At 37.2% G+C, this 14,387-nt stretch overlaps 1 protein-coding gene across 2 annotated transcripts in view; it reads right to left on the bottom strand.

Moving 5' to 3' along the window:
* SYNE1 (spectrin repeat containing nuclear envelope protein 1) overlaps window positions 1-14,387 on the bottom strand; it is a 290,126-nt gene that overhangs the window by 22,638 nt on the left and 253,101 nt on the right. For both annotated transcript variants that reach the window (XM_059841964.1, XM_059841963.1), the window contains 4 exons: window positions 14,213-14,379; window positions 7,179-7,341; window positions 3,367-3,554; window positions 1,595-1,745 (listed from right to left, as the gene is read on the bottom strand). In XM_059841964.1, the coding sequence (XP_059697947.1) occupies window positions 1,595-1,745; window positions 3,367-3,554; window positions 7,179-7,341; window positions 14,213-14,379 (669 nt within the window). The remainder of the gene's footprint in view (window positions 1-1,594; window positions 1,746-3,366; window positions 3,555-7,178; window positions 7,342-14,212; window positions 14,380-14,387) is intronic.

The following is a 14,387-nucleotide window of genomic DNA, read 5'->3' as shown; positions in this document are numbered from 1 at the left end:
ACTGAAAAGCTCCTATATGGTCTGATGAGCTCTTTTTATTATGTGTCGTTTTTTAATTAAAGTGCAGATATGGAGGAGAAAATAAAATTAGGGAAAATGCCTAGTTAAAGCAGAAACCTGCTTCTGTTGGTATTTTTAAGTGGCTGACTTCATACTGAATTCACTGTAAAGCTGCTGGATGCCACTGGATTTGAATACCACACTGCCTTCCTGCTATTTGGTAGGCAAAGAAATCAAGTGCACAGGAGGAAAAAAAAAAAGAAGAAAAAGAGAAGGAAAAAAGAGAAAGAACCAAACTACAGGGAAAGGAGGATTTTGGAGAGGCTACACTGTTCTCTTTTCATCTTGTTCCTGCTGACACTCTACAGACAGTAAAAAATGCACAAGTCTGCTGCAGAGGTAAGGTTGCCGTAACAGCTGAGGTTCAGTAAAACAGACTTTGGGCAAAGTCAATTCAGCTGTAAAAATCAAAGAGTCAATATACTTGCAGTACGACTTCTAATACAGAGGCTTACTAAATAAGAGATTTAAATCCTGATCACCACATAGAGGGACAATGGGAAAGAGCTCTGAGGCAGACTGTTTGGGTGTAGGAAGCAAACATTTCTGTACTACGGCAATCTACCCAGCCATAATGATGTCTGGCCTAATGAAGTCTGTCTGAAACCAAAACCTGGCCAGTACATTCATAAATGTGAATGGCAATTACAGAACACAGCACCTCACAATTTATGTTTTTGATTTAACTGTTAAACCAAAACCTATCAACTGCGCTTAGACACTGTTTAAAATTTGCATTTCTTCTTCACAGTAAATACTATACAGTGTCTGAATGTTTACGGAATTGCCTAAATAATTTGTTCTCTTTCTTCTCTCCTATCTTGACACAGTCTTTGCAAATATGAATCCAAGCAAAACAAATATGAATCCAAGCAAAACATTTTCCTCGTTGACTCACCAGGCAACATGTGTGTGTACTTTACACACAGGTTTACAACCCCTTGTAACTATGTGACAAGCTCTCACATTGTAGTGGACACAATGGAGTCATGTAATAAGCTCCTAAGCACTGACCAAAGGGACAGCTTGTCACTTTTGAAGAATGCTGAACTTATTTTAAGTCACAGGGACACATAACAATATTTGCATGAATTTAGGTATAAGGATCCAAAGGGGAGATATTCTGCATCATAGGAGAAACTTCAGAGAGCCAGCTTCAGAGAGTTATGGAAATTAGAGGAGAGATAAAATCAAAGCAAAAGCTAGAACATGCAGCATGCATTTGAAGAGGCACTTGATGAAGGGAGATTTAGGAAGGGTCTGGAACTCTGACTGACTGGGCATACTAAAAATATGCAGAAATAAAAAAGGTGAGGAATTTGGCTTTTTTCAAACAAACAGTGGAGGTACCTCCAGTTGCCACTTTCCACTGTCTTTTTATCTTAGGAACCTGCTGCTGAAGACACCTACAAAATCATCAACTCCACTTTATTAATACAGCATCTCTGCTGTAAGTCTGTTATGGGAAGGAAGAACACCAGCTGGCTGCTGCAATGTGATCAGTAGGTATTGAATTTCAACCACTATAAATCACCTCAAATTTCTTCAGTTCTTCCTTAGCAACAGTGTAAAGCACACCCGAGGAGCTTGGGAAAGCAGCTGTTCTCTCAGAGGTTTTTAGCCACTCTTCAAATCTAGAGTAGTCATCCAAAAATTTCTGCCATAGCCGCCATGTCTCTTCAATTCTGCAACAGATTACAGAAAATTAGAGAATGCTTGAACTGATGGCCAGTTGACCTACAGAACTTTAACCTGTCATCTGCAACAGCAAACTAGCACTGCACCAGACAATAACTGACTAATAATCTAACTCAGCCAGCCAGACTGATAAACAGACCACAGGGAAGGCTGGCTCATTCCAGACTGTGCTAGAGTAAGATGAAGGCATTTTTTTTAAATGCATCTCATTTTGGAATCAGTATTAAAATAAGTTTTAAGTTTGTAACAGGAGCTCTAAAAAGCTGAGCACACACTAAATAACTTCTGAAATGCAGTGCCAGTGACATCAGTAGAGCTGCTCTTTAATACAAACAACTGTTTCTAGTACAATAAAGATCCTAAATACTGACAGCTCAGTTAATGTACCAGTACAAATCCACCAAAGCATAATGTGTACATTCTAAGAAAGTAAAATAGTTCCATATCACCTTAAAACAGTTCTGAATTGATGTGTTGGACACAAAATTATGAAAGCCCATGTTTGTTCATGACAGACTTTGTTGAAGACGGAATTTATAAATGTAGTTCCAAGTAGAACTTATAACATAGAATTTACAGATATATACGATTCAAGGATTTCCATGGCAATAGCATAAAATTACTTAAGGATATGACTCTATGGATATAGATTCAAACTTAAAAGCAATACATGTTTTGCAAAAAATAAACAAGAAACTTTACCAAATACATTAAGAATATCCCACAAAATTAAAGATCATAAAACATTCAATTAAGCATTTTGAAACATCAAATTCTTCCTAGAGGTTTTTTATGTGACTGTATAAACATGACAATAAATAAACTTCATAACTTGAAAAGTTAAAGAAAATATTTTAAATACAGGAGTTTAAATCTGTAAACATATCTCATTACTAAGTCAGCACATAGTACATAGCATTGCCTCAATCATCATTGCTGTTGAAATCACCTCACTATCCTGTGTGGGAATAGAAAACAATGAATCTTCTGGATATGATGGTCTAAGCATGTGCAGTTACCCGGACTACACCCAAAAATCCTGGGTTACTGTGGCCCTTATTTGTTCAGCACAACTAAGGTGGACAGGTGGAGAAATTCCATGTAAGTGCTCAGTCCTAAAATTCTTCCAAATGAACAAAGTCAGACATAAGAGAAACTTCTGACGAACACCAGCTACATATAAACCCTAATACCTGGAATAACGTTTCACCCATTCAATAACTAGTTTCGCATCAATCTCTGTAGTTCGTGTGTAAATTTAAGTGTTACAGCCCCCCCTTTTTGTCATGTTTTCCAAATCTCTTGGAGTCATCGCTAGTTTCTCTAGTTTCTCTGTCATCATATCTATGAAGCATGGGAAATAATAAATAATTCTATTGAAGGACTTGTGAGTGAAATTTGATGATTGTTACCTGTACTTTGTGTAAAGGCATGTGCAACTCAAAATTTCTTTTTTTTCATAAAGGCATGGCAGGTATTGGCTTCTACTGAGTTTAAGATCTTTTTCTGAACCTTACACTGTTTTTATTCAGTACTGCAACCATATAATACCATCCAGTATTTTTGCCTGCAGGAGGAAATACTAATCTGTAGATCTTTTAGACTTACTTAAGTCGCCTTTCCATTGACATTGCACAAATATTTCTCCACCTTCTGTCCAGATTGCGTGTAGCCTGCTGGATAGAGTCACACTCTGCTTCTGTGGCACAAGCATCACAGTCATGAAGAAGTACTTCACACAGATTGAGAACAGATGCCACGCCAGTGCTGTGTTTCTCTATGTCCCTCTGGAGTTCCTGCAGGTGAAGAGATTAGTTCTTAAGAGAAATTTCTAACCATGCATCCATGCAAATGTATTTATCTTCCACTCATTTAAAAAGAGAAAAAAGCTTGCAAACAGAGGAAAAACATCCAGTAATACCAATTAAGAGAGTGCGTCTACGCAAGTGGTGATGCAATGTGGTCAATGAGGCCAGGAGAACCTGGCAGCATGCACAGCTCTCCCAGGGACTATGAACACCAAACCATCAACTGGGACAAACTGCCAGAGCTCTGCATGCTCAGCTGAGCATCTTTCACACACATTTAATCAACATCTACCAATAAATGGTAGAATTATTCTCAGCCCTTTCCCATTATCACAGAGAATGTAAAGCAGAAGTTAGTAAGAGAAGTGTGACAAGGAAGTACTTTCTAATGTGCTGCAAGGGTTTGGCAGAGGGACCCTTCATGAACGTGCTGCTCTCCACATGAGATACCTCCAAAGTGGCACGTTTGACATGGAAATTGGCAGTAGTATGTGTTGAACAGTGTACGTGTTAGAGATTTTTCTTCCTTCAAGTTTCCAGTTCTATAGTATTTTTATTGGAAAAGGAAAATTCCAGACACCTAAAGAAAATGCACTCACACTGACTTAGCACTTATTATATGTGACAGTATTATTCTTCCTGACAGTTTCTTGGTTTCAATGGTTTGTTCTACATTGGTGATAATGTTTCCTCTAGAACTAATATTTCACCTTAGTTTTGATATCCAGATTCAAGTTAAGACAAGCCACAGAAGTAACTGGCTGTTGCTGTTGGACCAGTGCTATGAAAAGAAACTCTGTTTGAATTTTGTCTACATTTGTCATAAATCATCAGAGTATTAGATGGAAAAATCAGTATGGACACTAACAAAGCCAATACAACCTAATTCTAATTGTGACAAAGAAATAATTATGTAACTGCATGAAAAAGTGCTATATTGCATGTAGAACATTAGGTGCAATTCTGATTCAGATGAAAAAAGGAACCAATAGGACAATTAGAGATGTGGAGGTTTATGTAGGAGAATGTGGCAGCTTGAGGATGAGTAGAGATAAACTTCTCTATAATTTTGCTATTGAAGTAAACTGTGGCATGCAAATGGAAATACTGTGTCAATACATTGTGTCTTATATTTAATGTCTAACTAGAGGAACTTTTATTATAGCTAGCAACAAGACCTGAAAATGTCTTCCAGCAGGAAATGAGATCTAAATGTCAAATTAAAAAACAGGAACTTTGAAATAGATCAAGGTGGATCTAATGCAATGATTTTTTTGGTTGTTTGTAATAACTGGGCTTTCACTTAATGAAGTAATCTAGTTTATTTTCTCAACTAGAAAGTTATTTTGTAAACACCTACTTGACAACATCGAGTGGAAAAATCACAATCTTTTATTCCTCAGCAATGTCCCTCTCACTGGACTTGCCTGAAAAATACTTTCATTGTGATGACAAAATGCTTATTTTTCTTTCTTTCTGCCCTGGACTATTATAGAATGGTGGATACTATAATCAGATGTCACCCTTTATGAAACACACACTCCAGACAGCTATCAGACTTGAGGTTAAGTAAGTTCAGGTAACATGATCTCCTTTCTAATGTATTGGAGTAAAGAAGTAGTGAGAACTATGGGTTCTAAGCACTCCTAAGAATTACACTTTTTAATTCACCTACAGAACATTTCCACAAGCAATGCCTAGAGTATTTCTGCTCCATAGTCCAATATTTATTTCCAAGATTTTAAAATTTGTAATGTTAATTAGAGAACATTAAGCCATTGGGTTAGTTCACAAAGGAGTGTCACTTTTATGCACTGCTGTCACCCATATACAATCTCTTCTTTTATTTGCCCAGAAACAAATATCATTTTTTCACATTTCAAGAGATAGGAGATTGAGAAAATAAACAAACAAGTAATCCTTTAAATGAAGTTCATTACCCCAGAAAAATACTGCATTGAAGTATTATATATAAAGATACCCTGCCTTCCCCCAGGATATCCAGATTCAACTGCATTTTTAATTTCACTAGAGACCAGCAATCTGCAAAGTTGATGCTTGGCTGAAGTAGATGCTGAGAAGTAGATAATGGACTTTCATAAATGGAATTTGTCCCTCCTCTTTCCCACAACATAACATCTTTAACCTAATTTTGCATATGAACAACTGGGAAGATAACATGATCTCAGCGGAAGATCAAACACGGAAATGAACAAGAAGTCACTAACAGAAAAGACAGAGAACAAAGTATTTGAGAAGGTATCCTTCTGAGGCATGGTGAATAGTGATATAGCCTCCAACTAATAAAAATACTTGTTGTCTTGCATTGGAAGTGGGTGAGTTTTTAAAACTTTTATTATTATTATAACCATGTCTTGCATCGTTATCATATGAAATCATCACCGTGTTTACAAATACGGCATCCTCCCATGGTAAGATTCACCTCTATTTCTACAGAATATCACTGCATGCTGTCACCACAAGGAAACAGTGGAAGGCAGAGATATACCAGTCTCTGTTCCCAAAATAAATCCCCCAAGAAGTGGTTGTAACAAACTATGGGATGTTTGCACAGGGATTCTCGTAAATAATCTCAACTGTCAACTTTGTTGGTAGCAATGTTTAGCCCTTCCCAGCACTTTACTGTCTCAGAAACACCATTCATTATTGACGCTTCTGTGTTATAAATTATTATCCCTAAGCAACTTCCATATAAAATATTAACAAGTAATTCTGAACAGAGCAGTAGCAAATGAAGAGCTGGCAAAATCTCTGAGGGAGTTCTTGGCTCTCAGCTTAAAGGAGCAAAATGCCCATTGGTACTCTTCATATATTATCCACAAAATATCCTGTCTTTCCTCTTCCCACTCATTTCTTTCTCCTTTGAGAAAGGACCCAGGACAACATCTAAGTCCTCTCCAGTGGGAAACAGAAAGCTATTTTTTCCAATAAATAACAGGAACACAAAGGACAGCAGTTCCCTCCAGCAATGTGCTTCTAGGTAAAACTGCACTGGGCAGTGAAGTGTAAGAGGAAGGATTAAGTATAGTAAATCATCTTAGAAGTAACTTTCAATGCCAAAAACTGGCTGAATTCACATTTTCTACATATTTTAATCTAGCACTGCATAAAGGCTTTGTATAGTATAAACCAACCAATTTTAACTTCACATGTACAGCTCATGCATCTTTGCGTGCAAAGTGACTCTCAAACAAGCTGCAAAATAAAACTGAGTTAGAAAGGTTGCTAAAAATAGTAATTTTCAAGCATTTGCAAAATTTGCAAGGTCTAATAGGTGTCAGTTTTGCCCCTGGGAACAGACAACTCAAACAAACAAAAACCACAAGCCCCAACGGAAAACAATTGCAATAACTCGTTCAGGTTACATCTCTTGGTGCCTTACCTTTCTTGGCAATGTCAATCAGCTCCTGGTGGATTCGATGTCAAGGCCAGCAGAAGGCTCTATAAGTGACACAGTAAGTACCACTTGCCTTGATATTTAAGCATTTTGCCTGATGCCCTCTCAACTGAACTGGGTATGGGCAGCCCAGGGACACTCTACTCTGGCTCTCCCCATGTCACTGTTCACCTGGTAAGTGTGTTGTATTTTACCTGCTGCTCATTTAGCTTCCTTTGTATCTCCTCAGAGTCACAAGTTTCATAGACGATAGGTTTGGACAGCTCTGACTCAATGTGGGCAAGCCAAGATCTCAGACTACTCATGTTTTTATCCAGCTGCTGCACTGCAACAAGGGTTTCCTTCAACTTCTTTACCCTGTAAAAAAAAATAAATGGCAGTATTAAGTACACCCTGAAGGAAAATTTTCACAGCATGTGTTTCAGGAAGTTTTCAGAGAAACTTCATGAAGATGGTGAGTTGTACTGTAAAGTCTTCCTTTATTAAGCAGCAGAAGTATATTATATGTGCATTGAGTCCTGCATTCATAGCTGCTGGTTGAGTGCTTACAAATGCCAAAAAACATTTTCAAAGCTTCTGTACTTTTATCAGTTGACCCCCAAAACCATCTAAGGTAATTTAGTTGTGTATTTGACCAATAGATGACAACTGCTCTTCTCAGACCAAAAATAACTGATCCAGGTACTGACAGGAGAGTGTACTGAGTGAAGAGGACTTTTTCACACCCATGAAAGCACTGAACTAAGTAACACAGAAGATTTGGGTTAGAAGGCATCTTTAAAAGTCATCTAGTTCACTTGCTTTGCAGTGAGCAAGAACATCTTCAACTAGATCAGGTTGTTCAGAGCCCCATCCAGCCTGACATTTAACATTCCTAGCAAGGGGGCACCATCTGGGCAGCCTCTCTGATCAATCTGTTCCAGGGTGAAGACTTGTCCTTGAATAAATAAGTTTCAGAGCAAAAAGTCCAGCTCAGAACTTGGGGAGGATTCTTGAATTCCAAGGGCTGCTTTAAGTTGGTATTATTGGACTATTTCAAGTTTAAACAGACGAAATTGGAATGGAACTGCATAGTGATTTCTAACTAGTATTTTTCTTGGAACCCTGGAAGACCAATGAGCAGGAAAAACGAAATAGATTTCTGTTTGTGGTTTTTTTGTTTGTTTGTTTTTTTTTTAATCAAGAGAGCATTAAGCTTAGAGATTGAATAGATTCAACTAAACTTTCATCCTATCTCAATAATTTTTCCTTCAATCTGTTTGAACTGCAAAACTGTCCTTCAGTAATTCTCTCCTTCCTATCCCCATGTTTCATAACATACATTACAAGTGAATTCTGAATTTTTTTCTAAGCTCTCTCTTCTTCCCTGTTGGCGTGGTACCAAAACCAATCTTGAGTAATGTTCCCTTTTACACTCCTATTGCTCTTCTACTTAAGTGCTTCAATACCAGAAAGGTTTAAGAGATGAGTGCAGTTGCGAACAGACTGACTAAAATGGGTTTAAAAACACAAGATTGCCAGGTTTCCTGAAGAAACAAAATGCCACCCGACTATCCTATAATTCAAACTAAGCAATTCACATTTTTCTCACAATACTAACCAGCAAATTTACCAAGTGCTTCCATGCTGAAAGCAGTAGCTGCAATTGACCATTAAGAGAATCACAGAGATATTAATGTCATCTTAAAAAAAAAAAAGTTAAATCTTTCCATTTTTCTTCTCTTTATAGTCCTCCCTTTAGCTCACAGATAGTTAAACTGTGGTTCTTTATTAGCTAAAAACCTTTAAGAACAGTCCAAATACAGATTTCTTGCTGGAGTCTCATGACCAACAGCTGTAGGGTTTTGATCTGTATAAAAACCCCACCTGGTAACTGAAAAAAAATCTGGGCACTGTGAAAACCTGTCTATGATGGGACTGAAGTCAATACCATTTTGCTGAAAGACTGCCTCAGTCCTCATCATGAGGCTGTGCATCATAACACAGCCGTGTGTTTAGGCTTAGGGAGATGGTAAGAGAACACCTACTGAGGGCACCCTCTCCTTGTCACCTCTGGCTCTACATGCAATGTTTTGTGGGTCTGAACCAACTGAAACTTGCTCATATGGTGACCAAGAAAGTTGGCTATCACCATTCTGGAAGGCACATACAGGTTTTCAATCTCTGACATTATTGAAAAGGAGAGAAATCCTGCCCATTTTCTGCTTTTATTTTCAAGGCTCGATGCTACTGATCTGTTGCAGGCCTGCTGGAGTAGGAAAGGGAACAATGAGTCATGCCAGCCCTGTGGAGAAGCAATGTCACTCGATCATCTGCAGGACCAAGCTGAGGACCAGGATTTTTTTGTTTGCAATTGTGTGTACTCTAATCTCTGTGCTGGATTTCATCTACATTTTGCCTGCAGCAACTTTAAAGAGTCCATCATTTAGAAAGTGCCCTCTGCCTCAGGCAAACTGCACAGGAGTACATCCCTGCCAGAGCATAAAAAATAGTCTGGGCCAACTACCACTATATTCAGTCACATGATCTAAGTTACTTCAGAGAGAGAAAGAAAAACAGTGTGACATACTAAAAGAACACTCTAACCAAACCCATACCCAAACCCTACAGCTTCCTTCCTGTACCCCCCACTACAACCACCCTTAAGACTGTTTTTTTGTACTGTGTTTAACGTAACAGGTTCCTTGCCTGTGGTACAAATACAAACAAATAAACAAGTGTTTATTTGAGGCTGCTGAGTTTGGTTTTTTTTTTTTACTGAACTGCAGTACAGCGTTGTGTCTCCAGCTACACTGAAAGCATATCTGCAATCAAATAACAGAAGCAATCCAACATGTCTGAGAGTTTTCCTTCAGAATTTCAGCAAGCAAAGCTGCCTATGCTCTAAAAGCTCTGCTTAAGAGAAAACAGCCAAATTTAAAATCAGGTATGTGGGATCCCTATTCAAATGTAATTTTGATGTTTTGAGACTTCATTTGCAAGATTATGTTTCATGTGTTAATGATTCCAATAATCATTTAACGCTTTTGTTGCAGCACCAGACAGCACAGTAACTGCACATGTTACTTTGAGAGACTTGAGATAACTTTTCTCCTTGATAATAAAAATTCTGCACTGAAATCAAAGGGTTGGAACCATGACACTGCTGGTTTGAAGGTTGTTTTTCATAAAACACACTCCCCAGTCTTGTTACAATTTATAAATACTTAAACTCTCAGAAAAGAAAATACAGCAGAATGCAATTGTTTGCATGGTTGACTGATGAAAAATCATCTAACAATCTGAATGGACTTATGATACTAATATTTTCATGTTCCAATTAATGTGCCTCAATTTCCCAAGTAACCAATAACTTTAGATTGTCTATTAATAATGTCTATTACTCTACATTGGGCAGAGACAGTGGGAAAACAACTTGGAGCTAAAATTAGGGACAGATATATTTAATTCAACTAGTCCTAACGAAGAAAATCTTAAATTCCACTTAAATCTAAATGGGAACAATCCTGTAAGTACAGAAAAATGCATCATATAGAAGTCATAACTACTGCATTAGTCATTTAGACAGCTGCTTACTAATATTAAACTTTAAAAGCAACATGAAAAAAAGTCAGTAAGAGTATATTGGCTAAGTCTGTACAGTACACACTAGAAAACAGAAAAGGTGCTTTTAAAAATAATATCTACTTGGAACAGTAGACAAAGTTTAAAGAAACAATCTGAAATAGTGAAAAATGTTGCGCTATTAAAATCAGCTTTGAAAAGATCAGTTTAAAAATAATCTTTTTATGAGTAAAATAAGTATTTTCCAAAGTACAGTACTACTGTGTAGCAGGACACCAGTAAAGCCAGTTATATTTACTCCTCCAATCAGTTTGCTCTTTCAAAGACTGGATTTCTAGAATTCTGAACAACAGCTAAATTTCTAGAAGAGATAATGAGAAAAGAGAAAAAAGAAGCTGAATCAAAAATCCAAGATGATACAGGCTGTGTTCAAGTATTACATGCAGTTACAAAACAGTCATTAATATGAACAGGACAGCCAGGCTTTGATAAGTTAAGCCTGAGACACTCTTTACAGCTTCTTTCTTTCTCTGCCTTTTGCTTGTAGCCATGCCCCTGTGATGACACAAACATCAAGCAGACAGATACAGTCTGCTTATTCTCATGTGTGTACATGCTCTCGTATTTGAAAACAGCAGTAAAATCAGACCACAGTTTCTCTCAGACAGCCTAGAGATTTTACTAGTTCAAAGTCTCCATCACTATAAAAAAAATCATTCCAGAATGCAAAAGTACTAGCTGTAAAACAAAGTATGCTGTTATCACTGTCAACTGCTTTTCAACTGAACAGAAAACAGTAATTTCTAGCTGTAGTACTGATTTCTATATATCAATATTTCAGTTAGTTTCCCAGCAAGCCAAGACTTCAGAAAGAATAGTATCAATCAAAAAGCAAACAAAAATAGCTGCCTGCCTTGTGATATCACAGTTACAGTCTGGGAGGTCTGAATCCACACTGCTGTCCTCCGCCATCCTCACAGCATGCAAGTCTTCCACCACAACCATGAAATTTTCCAGTATTAAAAAGAAGAACTTCCACTCCCAAAGCCTGCAAACACTGTTCTTTTGGAGGGGGGAGGAAAGGAGACGCACTTTGCTGGGGAGTACTGTACAGAAAATGTTTCATGCCAAACAAATGTTAACAGCCGTTGCTTGATAACATGACACTGGATGGTGACAAGTGGTCATGTTTCTAAATAAAACCTGCATTCATCAACATGTGCCAGATTTGATCTCCAGGAATGTGGACTGGGAGTGGTAGGGGAAAGGATGAAAACACATACAAAACCTTCTTTGCAAAGCCTGAGCAGTTGCAGCAATAGCACCATTTCCTGGCTGTAAACAATGGCAACTTTTTTCATGAGGCTGACATACCAGAAAAATTCATCTGAAAGGATTACATGGTTCTAGAAGGGAAGAAATGTAAGCCTCTGGTGCAGAGACAATTCTGCAGCTGTCACTTCTGTAGTTACAGACCTCCTCTGAATGGAGGGGCAATTAAGAGTAACAGGGAAGGGAACAGAATGGGACAAACAAAGATGCTTTTACAGGTGATGGGAGAAGTTTCACCACACAGTATAAAACTGACAGGTAAAGATTTAGACTGGACAGGTATTACCATAAAAATATTACTAAAGCACATTCACACAGCACTTTCTATTAGTTCACAGATGTAGGAAAATAAAAATGCTCCAGGCAAGGGATTACTGTAGTATTGCAGCAAAGTCTGCAGGCTCTAATAATTTATTAATACTGTCAGGCATCTGGAACGTGAAAAGATATATTTTTTTTTTTCTCAGTATCAGGACAACTAATATGCCTTTACTAGCTGAATGGAGCCAAAAATTATGTTATGTTATATGATACACTCCAAATTTCAAAATATCATAACAGAAACACATGTCAATTTATAAGAACATATTCTAAAGGGCCTCCGGAACATCCTAAAAATTATCTTGGGGGATTTCAACCCTTTTTTCCACTGGAAATCAGACATCAATACAAGCTTTTTGTGCATATGTTAATCAACACCTTGGGTTTTAATGATTTCCAGCCTAAGATACAAAATTTTCATAGCCTAGCATCAAACCTTTCCACAATTTATTTCCAAACTTCAGCAAGTTTGCAGAATGTTTTTTCACTTCAGTGGGCACTGGGATGTAAAGAGTTATATGTCAAATTGCACACAATTATGTTGAACATGCCAGTTGAGAAGGCCAAATTGAAATGATCTGGAAATAAAAGTAAATAATACTTTACATCCACTAGTTTAGAACTAGGACTTGACACTTCATAACAGAATGAGAGGGTTTAAGCGTGTAATATTGCATCTTATGTCTTCCCACTTGAGAATGACAGAAAATCCTAAATTCTCACCACTCCCTGTAGTGGGGATTAATCTGTAATACTGAATAGACAAGACAGGTAATTTTAAGATGTGTTCTGTGGATTCTGACTGCAATCCCTTTTTGCTAGAAACTTCCTGAAGGTATTTGAGCATTTGTCTGAGTAAGCATTTCAAAAGAACAACATAAAAATATATCAAATATACTTTAAGTTCAATAATTGGTGATGTATCCCCACTGAAACCAAGCAGGCTCCTCGATGATAATGCAACTTCCTGACTTAATCCTTCTGTAAGAAATATATGGTGTTCATTACTTTAAAATGAACTACTATTAAAGGAGCTGGAGCCACTGGAATGCTTCTGCTTACATTAAATTTACTGCTCCCATGCCAACAGATTTCAGAGCAAGAATGCACTAAAACTACAGGAAAAAAGAAGAGACAAAAAAGATAATGAAAATAAGCAAGGACATATGCATTAGTAATATTTCAGTCCTTTTGCTGCTAACAGGACTGAAATATTACTAATGCATATGTCTTTACATCAAAGAAATGTGAATTACAAAGTATATGAGCTATTTATGCAATTCATGAAGTGCAAAATTTTGAGAAAATTATTGTTGGTAATGGAAGGAAGACTGTAGCACAGCTAAACAGAAAGTGTCAAAACAAATAAATAATTTTCTTTACTTATCAAACAACAATCCTGTATTTTTTTAAGTTCTGAAAATTATTGTTATACTTTTCACCTTGAATAAAAAAGAGTCTTTAAGCCAAGGGTGCATACACCTACCTGCAGTTACTCTTCTCCATCAATGAAAAAAATGATCTGGCAGGAAAACTTAAGACTTAGTTTTAGACCTGCTCTTCTTGAAATACAAAACTACAAAGGAACTGTTTTGATTCTGCTGCCAAGAAATTTTTAGAAAAGCTACATTTGCATCCAGTTTTAAGCACCATGTAAGGTAAGGTGGTACTAGAGCAAGGCTCACTAAATCTGATTGCAACTGATCCTATATTGTAGAAACATAGAACTGTTAAGTTTGGAAAAGAGCTTTAAGATCAAGTCCAACTGTTAACCTACTACCATCACCACATTATTATAATGAAGCTTTTAAATTACTCTTCTTGAAGAAATGTTGTCCTGTACCATAAAGTAAAACAGCAAAGTAATTTTCACAGAAATATGTTGATGGTTAAGAATAAATTTATTTCAGAATTTATGATAAAAAGGCAGACAACAAAGGATTTTAAATGCATGATGTCTAGCAAATTAATCTATCCCACTTAAAACTTAGAAACAAAGCAACTGTCTTACCTGGCTGCAATAAGATCTAGAAGATGCTGCCACCTGTCATTGATTTTGCCAAGTTTGTACTCAATCTCTGATGCCTTACTCTCATGGCTGGCTTTAGCAAGTCTCTCTCCCATTTGCTGAAGCTGGATTTTGTTCTTCTGGGCTACAGCAATTTCCTCTTGATAATCCTAGAGAG

The sequence above is a fragment of the Haemorhous mexicanus genome, chromosome 3, assembly GCF_027477595.1.
Source record: "Haemorhous mexicanus isolate bHaeMex1 chromosome 3, bHaeMex1.pri, whole genome shotgun sequence".
Lineage (NCBI taxonomy): Eukaryota > Metazoa > Chordata > Aves > Passeriformes > Fringillidae > Haemorhous > Haemorhous mexicanus.
This window is presented reverse-complemented; position numbering and strand designations above follow the sequence as displayed.